The 17,959-nt window shown below is 40.7% G+C and overlaps 3 protein-coding genes across 4 annotated transcripts; all 3 read left to right on the top strand.

Moving 5' to 3' along the window:
- Positions 1 to 4,075: 4,075 nt before the first annotated feature.
- LOC310874905 (uncharacterized protein) lies at positions 4,076 to 5,865 on the top strand (the record flags this gene model as incomplete). The annotated part of the gene is made up of 2 exons (XM_083787823.1): positions 4,076 to 4,265; positions 4,988 to 5,865. The coding sequence occupies 2 exons, from the start codon at positions 4,076 to 4,078 to the stop codon at positions 5,863 to 5,865; spliced, it is 1,068 nt and encodes a 355-aa protein (XP_083643949.1).
- An 802-nt stretch (positions 5,866 to 6,667) lies between these two features.
- On the top strand, positions 6,668 to 14,074 carry LOC310874904 (uncharacterized protein). Of its 2 annotated transcripts, none has more exons than XR_014570593.1 (3): positions 6,668 to 6,896; positions 12,351 to 12,541; positions 12,740 to 14,074. XR_014570593.1 is itself a non-coding variant. In XM_083787822.1 (3 exons), exons 2-3 carry the CDS (start codon positions 12,352 to 12,354, stop codon positions 13,639 to 13,641), a joined length of 1,113 nt encoding a protein of 370 aa, XP_083643948.1. In that variant the 5' UTR covers positions 6,668 to 6,896; position 12,351; the 3' UTR covers positions 13,642 to 14,074. The 2 variants fall into 2 exon arrangements, 1 of the variants encoding a protein (XP_083643948.1); XM_083787822.1 differs by having other exon boundaries at positions 12,719 to 14,074.
- A 178-nt stretch (positions 14,075 to 14,252) lies between these two features.
- LOC310874275 (uncharacterized protein) lies at positions 14,253 to 17,567 on the top strand. The gene is made up of 3 exons (XM_083787012.1): positions 14,253 to 14,426; positions 16,206 to 16,396; positions 16,639 to 17,567. The coding sequence occupies exons 2-3, from the start codon at positions 16,207 to 16,209 to the stop codon at positions 17,544 to 17,546; spliced, it is 1,098 nt and encodes a 365-aa protein (XP_083643138.1). The 5' UTR covers positions 14,253 to 14,426; position 16,206; the 3' UTR covers positions 17,547 to 17,567.
- The last annotated feature ends 392 nt before the right edge of the window (positions 17,568 to 17,959 follow it).

Genomic DNA, 17,959 nt, shown 5'->3' with positions numbered 1-17,959 from the left:
TTATTAAACCAGCTGATAAAGGTTCAAAAATAGTCATTTTAGATAATTTCCAATACACATATGAAGCCAACAGACAACTATCCAACACTAGATACTACACTCACATAGCAGCCAGCATACAACCACAGACTCAAATCAAACTCAGACAAATCATTACAACACTTTATCACCAAAACTACATCACCTCCAAACAACGCAACTTCCTCTATGGACCCGATAACCCCAGACCTAGGATTTTCTATCTACTACCCAAAATCCATAAGGATCCCCAGACTTGGACTATTCCCTTCGAGGTGCCTCCCGGCAGACCCATAGTGTCAGACTGCAGCAGTCCTACCACATAGCACAATACATAGACCACTTCCTCAACCCCCTCTCCACCATACACGCCAGTTATTTAAGAGACACATATGATTTCCTGGAAAAAATCAAGCCCATAGCCGTGCCACCACACACATACATTTTCACCATAGACATTGACAGCCTTTACACTAACATACATACAGCCACTGGTTTACAGGCAGTTAGAAATCTCTTCCAGACACCACTAGACCAGACAATGCCATTTTACAACTATTAGAACTTAGTCTTAATTGCAATGACTTCACATTTAATAACAAACACTATTTACAGATAGAGGGCACGGCTATGGGCAAGAGATTTGCACCCGCTTATGCCAACATTTACATGAGTGAGTGGGAGAGAGAGGCCTTGGCAAAGTGTCCACTACAACCTACCATGTATTTCAGATTTTTCATAGGGCTCTGGCCACACACCTTACAACAGTTTGATACATTTTTACAGATTTTGAACACACACCATGCTTCCATAACCATCAAACACATAATTCATCCAACAGAGATTAACTTCCTGGACACCACCGTATTTTTTCATACAATAGATCCTACACATAAACAACTACTGACAAAAATATATTTTAAGGACACAGACACACACGCACTACTCCATAAACACAGCTACCACCCAAAGCACACTTTTGCAGGAATAATCAAATCACAAATCATTCGGTTTTTCAGGATTTCATCCAATAGGGAACATTTTAATCAGGCCACACACACACTTTTCACAGTCCTCCGTAGGAGGGTACAGTAAAAGATTTTTGCGTACCATCAGGAACAATGCCCTGGCCTCTCTCTCCCCCACCCAGTCACTCTCCACAAACACTCTGCCTCCTACCCAGTGGCGTGCACAGATAGACACTAGGGGGTGCTAGAGCAGCCCCTGCCCTTTTTGGCAATGTGCTCTTTAAAAGAAATTGATTTGACATTGATCAAATCTTGATAAAAAACGCTTCTACTATATTATTTAGGCCCCCACAATCTAAAGCTATGTTTCTATGCCAGTCGTTATTCGATAAAAATAAATAAATAGCAGACCTACAAGCTCGTAGCCCGCCACTCGGTGGCGCGCTATGAGCTTGTAGATCTGCTATTTTTCAATAGCTAAAGCACCAAAATGCGCTGCACAAGGTGCCCTTTTTCACTTGAGCACCTGCCCCTCTAAATGTCTGTGCACACCACTGCTCCTACCCCTAACCCTCTCACACATTACCCTCTCCTCTATGTCTTCCCTCCTCCAACTCTTCTTCTCCCACCATCCAGGCCATCGGCTCCTCTACCATTACAACACTACTCCCCTTCATAACCACATTTTCACATACACTCCAACCACTACACCACAAATTTAAACAAAATTTCACCACCACACAACAATCCTACCCCCCATTACAAACACATCAGGTAATTTCGGCACTAAGAAGGAATAGGAACCTCGGAGACCTCATTGTGCATTCCAAATTTTCCACTTTACCTCCCAAGCCCCCACAGCCACATACACTCCATTTCAAACCCCGCAAATTCATCAACAACCCCCATAGTCACACTTCCTCCCCCATCACGGATCCCCTGTCTCTGACCACCCCCAATATAGTTTACATCATCACCTGCACACAATGTCACAAACACTATATAGGAGAAACCGGACACACATTAGAAACACGCCTCAAACAACACTTATATCACATCAAACGAGTAGACATACACACAACTCTGTACACACACTTCCAATCCCATCCCATCACTAACCTCATCATTTCAGGTCTGGAATGTTGAGTCTGATGGACCAGTGGACAGCGGAAACTCATGGAGCACAGATGGATTAAAAAATTGCAAACTGTAACACCCACTGGTTTAAATGAAAGAAGTTGAATTTTATCCCTTTTATGTTCATTTATCTGCAAACTAAATAAATTGTATCCAGGACTTGCTGTGAACTTTTACTCTTTTATGGTTTTAGGTTGTTTTATTTTATTTTTTAAAGATGGGGGATGACATGCAGTAAAGGCCGTGTCGGGTCCGGGAGTCGAACCCGCGGCACACTGCGACTGGATTACCAGTCCGGTGCCCAGACCGTACGGCCTGGGCCAGGTTGTTTTATTAATGTCAATTTTTTTATATCCATTTTACCATTGGGTTTTAGAGGATATTTTCAGACCATGGTTTAGGTATGCGGTCTAGTCTAACTTGGACTCAGGGGGGTGGACGCCTCTGCCTTGCATAGTCCCCAGTGAATAGGCAGTTTGCCCTTCACTGGTAACCCTATTTTGAATTATTTTTAAATATATGGAGGTATTGTGGGCTTTAAATACATACATACATACATACATACATACATACATACATACATACATACATTTCAGAAGTTTTAGCAGTTTTTAAGGACCCACTTAGGCCAGTGCACCAGAGCAAGCTCTTGCCTTTTTTTTTAAACCCTACCCATTTTAACCAAATACATACATACATACATACATACATATACATACATACATACATACATACATACATATAAAGCATGAAGACAATTATTTTAGTGTGTTCCTTTAATGACATGTTTTGGTCCACATTTTTGCAGTTAACCAATGCAAATGTGCTTAGTTTCACAAATAGTTTAACAAACAGTGCTTCTTTTGCAAGGATATGGTTTTGCCTACAAATAGCCTACGGTACTCATGGTAAATAAAATAAAAGTGTACAGTATAATCCATTTCTTCTCTTCCCATATGCTTAATTTTGTATAATTATATTTACATACACATTGATTTTATATAATTAATTAATCTCCTCTAAGCAGTAAGCACTATCACTATCATAAATCCACCCAGCATTAGAAGCCAGGTTTTTGTACAGTACTAGAATAGATGAATAAGCAAGCACACAGCAAGCTACAGCATTATATCAGGTGCTGAAGCCAGATGTTTGAAGTTAAGGTAGGTTACACTAAACACAGTAGGCCTACAGTACACTGTGACTTGTATTGTATTCAATATGATTTAACATGTATTTTAATTGGCCACAATCCCTTGAGGGAGAACCACCCCAGTCCCTATATTCAGAACATGAACATGGACGTGACCATATGTGTCAAAGTGTCAGACTGTGTGCGTGTGTGTATGTGTGTTTCGGTGGCACTGGCAACGGTCTAACATGACTCTAAACATACTCTCCCTCCATGCCTTCGGCCTGGTGGAGACAACAACCACACCGAACACCATTACCCACAAGGCACTGCACTTATACGGTATTAAAAAAAAATGGATGGGCCGTTTATTTACAGCTCCGAGGATATCGTCAATCAGGTCGGTCTTCTTCAAGACTTCATCTTCACCATAATAAAGTAAAAGGAGTAGTCTGTGGTTGGTGGCGCACTATGGCAGTTTGCACTAGCCAGGCTATGTGGGGGTAGGAGGTCAGGCTACGCGTTAACTAACAACACGCGAATTGTTAACGTCACGGCTTGCTAACTTTTAAGTTTATAAATCAGAACATTATATACACGCCGTTGCGGTCGCTTGTATGAAAACAAATAAACTGGCGTTTTACACGTGCTGATGCTGTTAGGCTCAGCCGCTCGGGTTTTCTTTGAAATCAAAGCTGCGAGCCATCGATCATTGATGATCAATGTCGTAGCAGCATCTGCTGATTACATACACTGCTGAAACACACAACCCATATTCCCACATCAACTCACCAGCTGCGCATCAGTATAACTGTAAACCATGTCGAAACTTGAACGTTTGAGCGCCCGTGTGGCCAAGCTGCTGACCGTGGCCGTGCAGGAGGTCCTGGATGTGGTGAAGGAGACCGTGTCCGAGTACCAGGAGAAAACTGCCAGAACTCAGAGAGAGAACGACAGTCTGAAGAGAAGGCTGCAGGAGCTGCAAGACAACATAGGGAGAGGCTATGCAGGTTAATAGCTCAATTGTTATTTATCGTTACATTACAGCTGCATTATTTCCTTTTATAACCAACAATGCATCGAAACACTGACTCAGTGTTTCTTATAATTATAATCATTTGAGAGCAAAAGTTAGTGATTAGGAGGAGAAAGAAATGACCTCACTCAACTTGTATAGTTTTCTTGGTTTAGACAATTCTTGCATTCACCATGACAAAATGTTAATGTACTCTTGTAAGAATGATTTGTGACTGATTTATTTGGTGTCATAATTCACTAGATAAGAAACTTCAATTCAAAATAATTGATTGTCTATCAGTCAAGCACTATAGTCATAGTTTACCCAGTCACTGTCTGAGACCCCTTTTCCACCGGTTGGTTCACAATGGGAACGGTTCAGTTCTCTCAAATTGTAACGTTATTATGAATTGAGTAGGCAAAACCATGTAGTTGACTACTTGCATGAAGACAATGATTTATTGTATTACACATTTTAAATGTTTACATATGCAAATGATGCTACTGTGGGAGGGTTACTTAATCATATATTCATTTACTTATATTGATCCTATAAACAATTTAATATAGGTATAGTTTTGCCCACTCAATTCATAATTAACGTTACATGAGGTCTGGCTCATGGACTAAGAAAGAACCAAAAAGAACTAAACCGGTTCCCGTTGGGAACCAACCGGTGGAAAAGGGGTCTGAGTGCTTTGTTTGTTGTTTACAGACAAGACTCTTGACTACAATCAGTCTTCAACTCAAACCAAGCAAGAAGTCGATGAACCAACAAGGCAAGATGAACTTGAACCAGAAAATGATAGTAGATGTGAGCCAAAGGTCAACTGGAAGAAACGACTAAGGAAAAAAAAAAGGAACTCAGAAGAGAGTATATCTGAGTTAGAAACGGACACCTGCAGCCTCATGGTTGCACTAGGTGAAGATGAGTATCCTGAGGGGTTGACAAATGTGTCCAATGCAGCCCTGACTGTTTACATGACTCATTCGCTGGCTGACACTGACCAAGACCACTCCACAAAGCCTGGGAGCGGCTCAAGCGCTCCCATTCTCCCAGTGATCAAAACCGAGCCTGAGCCACAGGAATATTCATCCTCACATGAACATGTAAATAATAACCAGCTTTTCTCATCGTGTGGTGTGGTTGAGAGCAGCGGCGCAGCACAGAATGATGGCAATGCAGAGAATCCTAGTCTCCTGCACTACATCAACGCAGATGGTCTCAGCACGTTTGTGGACACATTTCCGTTTGAGTGCCATCCTGAGCTGGTCCAAAGCATCCAGAGAGCCAGCTTTGGGAACAGTCAGGATGACAGCCACATGTGCGTTGTATGTGGGAAGACTTTCAACAGAATTGGGAATCTACGGATCCATGAGCGCTGCCACACAGGGGAGAAGCCTTTCCGTTGCCTGCATTGTGGAAGATGCTTCAGTCATGCTGGTAACCTGCAGAAACACAAGAGGGTCCACACAGGTGAAAGGCCTTATGGCTGCCAACAATGTGGCAAGACATTCAGTCAGTCAAGTCACCTGAAGAAACATCTCAGAATTCATATGGACAGAGATGAAAAAGGAAGTCGAAGAATATAGGCTCAGAATTCATTTTGAGTTGTATTTATTGAGCCATGTACAGTTATTTGTTTTATTTTGAGTTATGGCTATTTTAACACATTAAAGTAAAGTAAGCACTAATACTTTCTTTTTTTAAATCATGTTTCAGTGTGTTTAGATAACATCACCATTACACCATTGAGGTGTGCCTATTATGATGCTATCTTTAAATCATAGCAAGATGCATGTTCTCTTTATGTTTTTTAAACTGAGTAAAAATTTCCCTAGCCTTTGGTGTGATGAGATGAGTGATGAGAAATACATGAGATGTGTATAATGTCTAATACTGTAGGCATATGTATGCACTCAGAATGTATAACAAAAAAGAAAATATGGCCTGTAAAAAAAGAAAAAAATCCCCAAAAATGTATTTCATTTCTGGTTGCATCAGTCTGCTCATGACTCGTGAGAGAGATTCGTCAGAATCTGGGAAAAAACTCTACGAGAGTCTAAATCTTATGGGCTACTCATGATGTAGCTCTGGTCCATAGCTCTAATGCGTTGCAACGCATTAGAGCTATGGAGCAGAGCTACTCATGATGTATACCTTCATTAATTAACTAAACATATGTTTATCTGATTTTATTCTTCAAAGTGCAGGAAAAGACACTTTTCAACATTTTGACTTTATTATTTTGCTCCTTTATTTTTTTTAGATAGATGGATCATAGATGGCTAGATGGACATGGAGACAAAGATGGCATAGAAACCATTGACTATAGACTAGACCTTTATTGTGAAACGCAACCGAGTAGAAGACGTTGATATTGTGCTTCCGGGGTCATCTATTTTATTTACATAATGTATCGCGTCCTTTGCTTCTAAATAATCTTTCAAATTTGCTTCAATGGTTAAATTAATCTGAAGTTGTAATGTTCTGTTAGCATTATAGATGTCCAACGTTTGTAGCTGCTAAACAGATTCACGGAAACTGATTTGACCCTGGTGTTGAGCAACCTTTTAAACGATTCAAGAGCACTTTCAAAGAAAACGATCAGTTCGCCAACAAGGTAAGCCATTGGAACGGGGGAGGGGGAAACGCTGAATATACTCTTCATTTACTTCTTTGAACAGAAATCAGGAAGATGTGTAAATCCGTAAATGTTTATTTATTTATTGATTGATTGATTGATTGATTTATTTATTAACAGTTTGCAGAATTACAGTACATTTCAAGTACAACTCAATACAAAAACTGTTAACAGTGAGTGGACGACAGCATAAAGCATTACGCTTGTTTACAATAGGGCCCACCATTTTCAATTCATCAAAACATTTAGAGACGTACGAATATACACAACTATATAGTAAAAAATAAATCATCATAGGGGAAACGGGTGGGTGGGGGATTCAGATTTTACGGGGGCCAGTTTCGAATTGCAGCCATCCGTAGGTGCCCTTTGAGAGCAGTTTTGAAGGAGTCAAGGGATTTGCATGTCTTAATGACTGTTGGTAGGGCGTTCCACATTTTGGTGGCATAGGAGTGAAATGAATTTAATCCCTTGTTTGTGCCGAATCTGGGTTGCACATGGTTTGTTGAACTCCCTCTGGTGTTGTGGGTGTGGACTTCGTTGACATTAAGATAGTATTTAGACAGGTACATCTTGGTGGTGTCTTGTGGACCAGACCCATTGCAAGGTGCTGTACTCTGTCGTCAACCCTAAGCCATTCCAGCCTGTCAAAGTGGGCAGGGGTGAGGTGGGTTCGGGGATTGAGGCCAGGTAGTAGCTTGACCAGTTTGTTTTAAGGGCCTTAGAGGTGCTGTGGTACCAGGAGGTGCAAGCGTAGTTTTGATTGATTGATTGAAATATTTATTAACAGTTTGTAGAATTTACAGTACATTTTAAGCACAAACTCAATACAAAGACTGTCAACTGTGAGTGGACGACCCAATTAAGCATTACACTTGTTTACAACAGGGTCCACATTGTTCAATTCATCAAAACATTTAAAGACATACAAACATTTAGAGACATACAAATAGACATTTCTATGTAGCTAAATTCATCATAGTCGAAGAAACCTTGTACGAGCGCTCCTGTTAAGGTCTTCAAGGTGTTTTTGTTGACCAGTGAGGAGATCCTATATAGGGTTAAGATATTACTGTTGACGTTTAACACTAGTAAATAAAGGAAATAAATAAATGGTGACTATAGCATTAGGCATAAGAAACTCCAGGTTAGATCCCTTCACACAGAGCATGTCTTGTGATAGCTCTTACATTGATTGATTGAAGTATTTATTAACAGTTTGCAGAATTTCACATGAAACTTTGAAAGCACAACTCAATACAAAGACTAACGCTTTAATGTGGATGACACACTGATAAAGCATTTACCATTTTCAATTCAACAACATTTAGAGACTTACAAATATACACCTGGGGGTCGAGAAGCACACATCCATCGTTGCCGGCAGACTGCTGGGCGAGCACTGGCACTTTGGCATGGGGGGCATCAGCTATAGCTATAGGTTGTCGCCGTATATGGAGCGTGAAGGTGAAAGCCATCGTTATTTCACCTAGAGCTCCATATATGGAGACAGACTATAGCTCCATGTATGGAGACATCAGACTAGTGTAGAAACCGGCAACAATAAAAAATCACACCCGTGTGAAGTGAGGGGCACTTACTATGTGTAACTATGTAACTATCATTACATCATCACGATATAACATTATATGCCGATTTGCTCAGTGACACAAACAAACATTAAACTCTGTTCATTGTGTTAGTGACAAAACAAACATTAATTAATTAACTCTGTCCATTGTAAATGGCGTTTTTAATGTTTGTCTTGTCTAGACAAACATTAAACCTTTAGAACTAAAAAAACATCGCTAGGATGCAACTGGGACGTATCCTCAGTGATCTATCCCAAGGTCATCAGGGTTTCGGGTCTTCCAACATCATACCCCTCACTCGGGTGACCCAGCCAGTAGTAGCTGCCCTCGATCAGTCCCATTAGGGAATAACTAGGGACACACAATCCGCTGCTCCAGAACTATTCTGCCGGTACTGGGCGGGCCATCCTGCACGTGGAGGGACTAGGCACTGTGGGTTGACTCCTGGCCGGGCACTTCCTACGTCTCACCAGGTCCTCTCTCCTGCTCTCACCAGGGTTACCTGCAGGACCTGTGCGTTGCACCAGATTCCCAGCACCAGACACATTCGGGAGTGGTGTAGGGCTGCACAATATATCGTTATCGTATCGTTATCGAGGTATGAACATGCACAATATCAGTATCGCAAAAAGGCAATGGTAACGCGATATAGATATATCGTCGACATATCGATATATTGTCTATATCGACAATATATCGTCCACTTCTAAAGCCAGCCCTCTATTTTAGCCCCTTGGAAAATAAACCATCACTCGTTTGTCCCTCTGTCCTGTTGTAGCCTGGCTCCAGCCCTGCATCACTAGCCACGCCCATTAAGAAAATATGTTCTGGCGATTCAGGTCTGGAGTCTCTCCCGACGACGGTGTCAGCTAGGGCTGCACGATATATCGTCATCGTATCGATATCGAGATATCTGCCATATATATCGTGATATGAATTTTTGTCCATATCGTGCAGCCCTAGAGTGGTGGATGTAAGGAGGTAAAAAGGGAAAATAAACATACAGTAAGGGGGTGGGGGGGGGGGGGGGGGGGTGGGATTCAGATACCGAGTGCACATAAGACCATGGACAATTTACCAACATTGAATTCAATGACTTGTATAAGGTTACTGTTGACCTGCATCCGTTTGATCAGTGTCTGTTCTGATTCACTCTTATTAGACCTGTATGTTTGACCAGTTCGGTTGATTCACTCTAATCTGCGTAAGCACAGATATGTGTTGCCATGGTCATCATTGGTCACTTGCTTTATTGAGAATAGATACTGGATAAATGGTAAACTTGCATTTATTTAGCGCCGCTTTACATAGATTGTGCATTACATTCATCCATTCACGCACACATTCATACACTAATGGCAGCGGAAACCATGCAAGGCACCAACCTGCTCATCGGGATCAGCATCTTGCTCAAGGACACTAACACTAACTCTGGGGTAGGGCTGGGCGATATGACGATATATATCGTATTTTCGATAGAAAATGTCTATCACGAAAAAAAAGCTATATCGCTTATATCGCCGTTTCGCTTTACGGCAGTATTTTACGTCACAGCGCTTATATACGGCATGCCCAGCAGCCCACCGCGCGCACTGAAAACAGTGAGCCAACACCTTTCGGATGTCTTCTCTATTATATACTCTAAGGCCAACACGACCACAACACAAGCCGAGGTGGTGCTTGCACCTAAAAGAGGGGCAACGTCTTCCATTGTATGGATATGGAAGTGGTTTTGATTACATGAAGGGAGATGATGGCTGACGAGATTCAGAGCGGTGTAAGGGGCACGTTCGGAAATACCACACCGGAGCGAACTCATCTATCAGTTTGCATTGCACAGTGCGCCTAGTGCGCTATTTCCGAACGCGCCCTAAAGTAACCGGTCATTCACTGTTATAAATGCAGGTTTCATGTTGGGTCAAATTGATAAATTGCGTGAGCCACGCATGTTTTACACAGTTGAACAATAAGCTTGTCCGTCGTCGGGTGCACTGCAAACTTCTTCCAAGACGAAGACGTTCCTCTTACCTGTGCAGTCCTCCTGCTGCGTGCGTGTCTGTCTTGTTTTATTGTTCCAAATAAATTATTCCATTTGAAAAGTCCTTAATTCAGCAACAGCTTACAACAACAACACAAGACGCTGACTTTGTTGTGATCATCAAAAAAAAAGGAAAAGAAAAAGCCCCACTCGTCCCAGACTCCCATATACGATCGCGTTCTCTCTCACTCTCTCTCACTCTATCGCCTGTAGTCAATTAAACATCGTTAAGCTGCCCAACGTCTTTAACAAACTAAACTATAACTACAACAGAACATGTTGATTCCCTATACAGAGCTTAAATGAACTGAAACAACTGTAGTGACAAACTGTGACATGAGATATTTATTTTTTCCTTAAGCCAATTTAATGCAGACACAGGCCTGTACTTGTGTCTGAATGGCAACGTCTTATTTCTTTCTTTTTTCTTTTTAATTGTCATAATAATAATAATTATTAATAATACTAATAAAACTTTATTTGTATAGCACCTTTCATGACATGAAATGCAGCTCTCAAAGTGCTTTACAGAGCAATGGAGAAAAAAAGAAAAGCAAGGCAACGACATTAAAAAACAAGCACATGAGGACATGAATAACAAAAAATAAAATATCAATTAAAAGCAATGTTGTAGAAGTGGGTCTTGAGCTGTGCTTTAAAAATGTCTACAGAGGCTGAACAATTGAGTTCAGCCTCTAATTATTATTATATACATTTTATTTTGTAATATTTTTGTACTTGCTTTGGGCCTGTCTGTGCATGGGAAGGGCATCAGTATTATATTCATATAAGTAGACTGGATATTGTGAATTTAATTGTTTTTTGAGTGGTGCAACCATTATAGACAGCTATGTGTGTCCCTGTCCCTGTATCCGAGCACGGAAATAGCATAACTATTGTCACCACCAAGTGTCACTGTTGTGCAGCCTAACACAGACAGAGGCCAGGGAGGAGAGCTTGTACAGTACAGTACAGTACAGTACAGTACAGTACAGTACAGTACAGTACAGTACAGTACAGTACAGTACAGTACAGTACAGTACAGCCCAAGTACAGTAAAGTACTCGACCTGAACAAAAATCAATTATTTTAGATAAAAAAATAGGTATCGTAAAAAATATGCTATATCGTGAGTATATCGTTATCGTGATAAAATAAATTCTATATCGTGATATGAGATTTTGTCATATCGCCCAGCCCTACTCTGGGGGAGCCCGGGTTCGAACTAGGAACCTTGCGGTTGCCATCCGGCCACTCTGACTCTACCCCTGAGCCACCCGCCGCCCCCTGTATGCCCAAAGATGCAGGATACAATTGTTGCAGTACTACAACTTGATCTACATAGAATAGAACATAATTATTTATTATATGTTTATTAATATCATACTCTGTTCCATTCTGTATCTGCTATGACTCAAATCTTCTGTTAACATACTTGTACTAATTGTGTTTCGTGTGATACTGCTGCCTTGTCTGTCATCTTGTTTTCCAAATGTTCTGCTTGCTTGAAGAAAAATACTTCAACTGAATCGTCACTCACGACTCACCAGCATTAAGGACTAAGGGCCGATTCATACTCCTATTTTACCGCTTTTTCGGTGCTGTAGTGCCGAAATGATTTCGGCTCGTCAGAAATTTTCAGTAGCACCGAAGAGCCGACTTTAGGGCGGTACCCGCCCCCCCCGAACCTCAAATGACGTCAAATTGTAGGCTCTACAGCGCCGAACCGACTTTTATTCGGCTCTAAAATAGGAGTATGAATCGGCCCTAAGATGTTTCGTTCTTTTCTTTTTGTCATTTTAGGATGTCTAAACTTGAGCGTCTAAATACTCGTGTGACAAAGTTGCTCACTGTAGCAGTGCATGAGGTTCTGGAGGTGGTGAAAGAGACTGTATCAGAGTACTTACAGAAAACTGCCAGAACTCAGAGAGAGAATGAGAGTCTGAAAAGAAGGCTTCAGGAACTGCAAGATGAGTTAAGGGAAGCCAATGAAGGTGAGCTTCATTACTGTAATTGTTATTTATACTTGCTCTAATTGGTAATATTAACCTAAATTCTTCTTGGTTGCAGACATGTATGGTTTGTAACGCAATCGATTGAATTTTGATTTTCACAATTACACTTTTACACATCTCTTTGAGTATCAAAATGATGTGCTTTCTCTCCTACAGCCAATAAATGTGCTCCTACAGCCAATAAATGTGCTCCTCTCCCACCATCCTCTTATAAAACAAGGCAAGATGAACCAATGCAGGATGAACTGAAGCAGGAGCCAGAAAACTGTCAAAGACATGATCCAAACCTCACAGAGACAAAGTCAAAAACGCTTCAGATGGAACCATTCAATCCAGGCGAGCTGAACTGCACAACTGCATATTCGCATGCAGTCGAACGCAGCACCACAGTTGCACTAGTTGAACAACGAGAACATGATAGAATCTCAAATGTGACCAACGCAGCTTTGACAGTTTACACAAGTCATTCACTAAATGTTGAGCAAGATAATTCAGTGGGACAAATTAAATTAATCAAAATGTCTGGAAACCTTATGAGTCCCCCGTCTCTCCCAATGATAAAAACAGAGTCCGCACCACTTCCATATTCAGCCTCGCATGAACATTTGGATCAGAATCAGTTATTCATGTGTGGAGATTTGGAAAGTGGAATAGTACAAAATGCTGGCATGCCCGAGTCCATGACAGACAACACAGAGATTCCTGGCATGGTGCATTACATAAATACAGATGGTCTCAGCACCTTTGCAGATTCATTTCAGTTTGATTGCCATAGTGAGCTGGCTCAAGGTATCAGGAAACCCAATTATGGAAAAAGACTAGAGAGTCACAGTTGCAATATATGTGGGAAGACATTCAACAGGATTGGGAATCTAAAGATCCACCAACGTTGTCACACAGGGGAGAAGCCTTATTGCTGCCTACATTGTGGAAGGCGCTTCAATCATGTCGGTAACCTGCACAAACACAAGCGGATCCACACTGGTGAAAGGCCTTATGGCTGTCAACAATGTGGAAAAACTTTCAGTCAGTCAAGTCACCTCAAGACACATCAAAAACTCCATATGAACAGGCGTTAACAGTTAACAGTCCTTGAATTAGTAGTTGGTTGATTTGTCGAATTGCGTTGCTTTTATTGTTGATTTGTACTCTGTGATAACCACTTACAATATGTACTTTAATACAATAACAATATGCCCAGTTATACAAACTTTATAAAGTGTATTTAGTATGTCTTAAATAACAAAACAGTGTGGTCATGTTGATATATTTGGATATAGCACATTTTCAAAACTGCTTCATTTTATGCTTGGATAACATACAATGTATGCTTTGTAATTTATTAGTGTCATACTTTCATCCCATGTGGGATTACATGACAAGCAGGACACAAGCTCACTGACAATGATAATACAAAATTGGGTGAACTAAAAATAAAATAAAGAAAAACATAATAAAAACACGATAGCCTATTAATGTATGCTTTGTTTTGATAGTCTGCAAGGCTATTATTTTCTTATTGTCGTTATCAATAAATAATGAAAATTTTCTCTTTGTTGATCTTTATAAATTTCCTTCCTCAGTTCATGGTACAAGGGGGGAAATGGTATCTATCATGCTTTTATTTTGAAATACAGACCAAGGAAGTAATTGAGATTATTCTTCCGGAGGTTAAATATAATAAAAAACAATGGTTAATAGCAGTTATGTTTGCTTGACATTCGTGAAATCGTCTGTTGAAACGCCACTTTGCTAGAAGTTTGTTCAAACCAGATGGTTGGAACGGTGATGTGTTAGTGTAAACGATATATAGGTCGGACCGTCGGTTACAAGCAAGCACTGGAGGTTTTCCAAACATAAGAAGGTAATGCTATAGCCATATGATTCACAAGCTCGTACTACTTCACGAGCCTCATGACAGTCATGTTTCAGGGCTAGTAATGTATACTTACATTGACAGGTGCTGGACTAGTTATGACGTTAAATAGAAACGTCGAAGGGTGATTCATAGTATTCGGTGCCCCACTGCCCCCATGACATATTACACTTATCTTGTGTAAAATAAGCAAAAATACTCCAAAAAGCTCATCTTATATAGAAAAGGGGGGGGGGGGGGGGGTTGTACCTCAGACTTTTTAATGCTTTGTTTCCTAATGTAAGAGCCTACTGTTTGCTTGTTTTGTTTTTGTCTGGGGACTACGGAGGAGAATTAGCATTTTTGCTAAATCCGGTGTATTTACATTGCATTTGTCCGTTAATATGCATTGTCCCGTCTAAATAAACAAGAGTAAAATTATTATAAAATAATCCCTTTGATCATTTCAGTAGAGGTATGCTAAAATGCCATGTCCCCCATTATATTTATTTATTTATGATCATCTTCAGTTATAAATAGGCTATAACTAATCAAATTGAAACAAAATCAAAAATTCGATTTTTTATTGTAGTATAGTTCTAATGCAATTAATGTTATTTTGATAAATGTATTTATGAAATCTTGAAATCAATTTTATCCCTGACTTTACTGTCCCCCTGTTATGCTGATGCAAATCCACGGGGTCATCCCTATGTTCCCCAGGTTCTATGTTCCTCACTTACCGTTATAGGTTTCTGGTTCAGTGTTTTGTACTATACAATTGTATGTATAAGTAGGGCCTACAGAACAAAGAATGTTTGTTTTTGCCATCTTTGTTGAAGAGTCTGAACAATTATGTTTTAGTTTATTTTATGCCAGTAAATGTTTAGTTGGCTAAAACTAGATAGTTTAAGTAGCCTAGGCAGACCTAAAGTTCAATGGATTGTTCAAAGACTGAGCTTAAATCAGAATTTGCTACTAAAAGTAAGACTATAAAGTTGCTAAAATACTTTTAGTCTTATACTGGGTTAGGTTTCTGGTTTAGGTTTATTCTAAGTGGGGAACAAAGAACCTTTTTTGCATGATGGGGAACATAGAACCTGGGGAACATAGGTACGCTCCCGCAAATCCACCTGTAATGTCCCCCCGACTTCTCGCCACATGACTTCAAAAAGTAGCATAGTCACTCAGATCACCCAGATTAGCCTACATTTTGACAGTCAGTGACAGGACGACTGCTAGGCTAATACAAACTTAATTTGCTTGGCTCAAAGCTCCCAAAATCACAGTCTGGTTCACTAGTTGGGTCTAGTCAACTCTAGTAAGAGTAACTAGAGTTGTTCTTGACCAAAAGAATACTACCCAACAATGTCAACAATATTTTGACATACAAACATATCGTTGCTGTCCGGAAGAAACAGTTTTTTAGGTTTTAGATTTATTTTCCATAAATCAGTGCTATTGAACACCCTTTACATCTGTGTGTTCATAAAATAATATTGAACCAACCGTATTAAAAAGCGATTAGACAATAACTTGAGCTGGGTGTTTTTTCCTGAAAAGAACTTGTGTTTTCTTCCATACAACAGAGATATACAGTATAATGGCCAGTCACTGGGCAAGTGTGCATTAGATTCTAGCTCCAGGTTAGCTCACTTTTCACTTCACACAGAGCAGTCTTGTGCTGTAGCTCTTGACTTAGGCACATAGAACATGTAAAACTGTGCAACATTGAAACCTAAATAACATAATGTGACTTAAACAAAGATGTTTCTCCGGCCATTTTAGGATGTCTAAGCTTGAGCGTCTAAATGCCCGTGTGACAAACTTGCTCACGGTGGCAGTGCATGAGGTTCTGGACATGGTGAAACAGACAGTTTCAGAGTACCAGCAGAAAACCATCAGAACACAGAGAGAGAATGATAGTCTGAAACGAAGACTTCAGGAACTCCAAGACCAGTTAAAGGAAACCAGTGAAGGTGAGCTTCATTGGTTTAATTGTTACTATTTGCTGTAATTTGTAATATTTTACCATCAGTTCCTCTTGATTGCAGACAAGGGTCATTGGAGGTAATACAAAAAAAAGGAATCATAATTATAATTGTCTGTTGACTATTGACTGTTCAAAAGATATGTATTGCTTTCTGATACTGTTTTCACATTTACAATTTTACACATCCCTTCCAGCATGATTGAATATGATGTACTGTCTCTTCCACAGGCAATAAATGTGCTCCTCTCCCACCATCCTCGTATAAAACAAGGCAAGATGAACTAGTGCTGGATGATCTGAAGCAGGAGCAACGATTAGAAAACAGTCAAGGACATGGTCCAAACCTCACAGAGACAAAGTCAAAAATGCTTCAGATGGAACAATTCCTTTCAGGGGAGCTGAACTGCACAGCAACTACGCATGTGGCCGAATGCAGCACCACATCTGCACTAGTTGAACATGATAGAATCTCAAATGTGACCAATGCAGCCTTGAGAGTTTACTCAAGTCATTCACCAGATGATGAGCAAGATAATTCAGTGGGACAAATGAAATTAATTCAGATGTCTGGAAACCTTTTGAGCCCCCAGTCTCTCCCAATGATAAAAACGGAGTCAGAGCCACTTCCATATTCATCCTCCTCACACGAATATTTGAATCAGAACCTATTTACATGTGAACATTTGGAAAGTGGATCAGCACAGAATCCTGGAATCCCCGAGTCCATGACAAACAACACAGAGATTCCTGGCATGGTGCATTACATAAATACAGATGGTCTCAGCACCTTTGCAGATTCATTTCAGTTTGAGTGCCATAGTGAGCTGGCTCAAGGTATCAGGAGATCCAATTCTGGGAAAAAACAGCAGAGCCACATTTGCAGTGTATGTGGGAAGATATTCAACAGGATTGGGAATCTAAAGCTCCACCAACGCTGTCACACAGGGGAGAAGCCTTATTCCTGCCTACATTGTGGAAGGCGCTTTATTCATATTAGTAACCTGCACAAACACAAGAGGATCCACACTGGTGAAAGGCCTTATGGCTGTCAACAATGTGGAAAAACGTTCAGTCAGTCGAGTCACCTCAAGACACATCAAAAACTTCATGTGGACAGGCGTTCTAGTGTCCAGTGAAGAAAATAGTTGAGTCTGTTGAGTATTACACACAGACACGCTATGCGTGCGTGTGTACTACTGTACTGTATGTGAGAAGTAGTCTTAAGGCTCATACATAGTCTGGATTTACGGTGGTGGGGTGACCACCGAGCTACAACATGACGTCACGAGCCGCGGTGAAGAGCAAACCACCGCCACCGCTCCAGCCCTTTCTCTGTTTTTACTCACCACCGCTCAATGTTGGTGGTCCGGTGGTCCTGACCTCCGGTGGTCAGCTCACCACCGGAGCGGTGGTCACCTCATCACCGAAAATCCAGACTATGAATAGGCCTTTACTATTCCCATTCTGTCAAACTGTTATCACTTACCATTATAACACGTAAATCTAAATGACGGAGTGGTTGCGCAAAGACCCGCCTGGCAGCACTGTT

Source organism: Protomyctophum parallelum (assembly GCF_964188405.1).
Source record: "Protomyctophum parallelum genome assembly, chromosome: 17".
In the NCBI taxonomy this organism is placed as follows: Eukaryota; Metazoa; Chordata; class Actinopteri; order Myctophiformes; family Myctophidae; genus Protomyctophum; species Protomyctophum parallelum.
The sequence above is the reverse complement of the archived record's forward strand: the minus strand, read 5'-3'. Positions and strand labels throughout refer to the sequence as shown.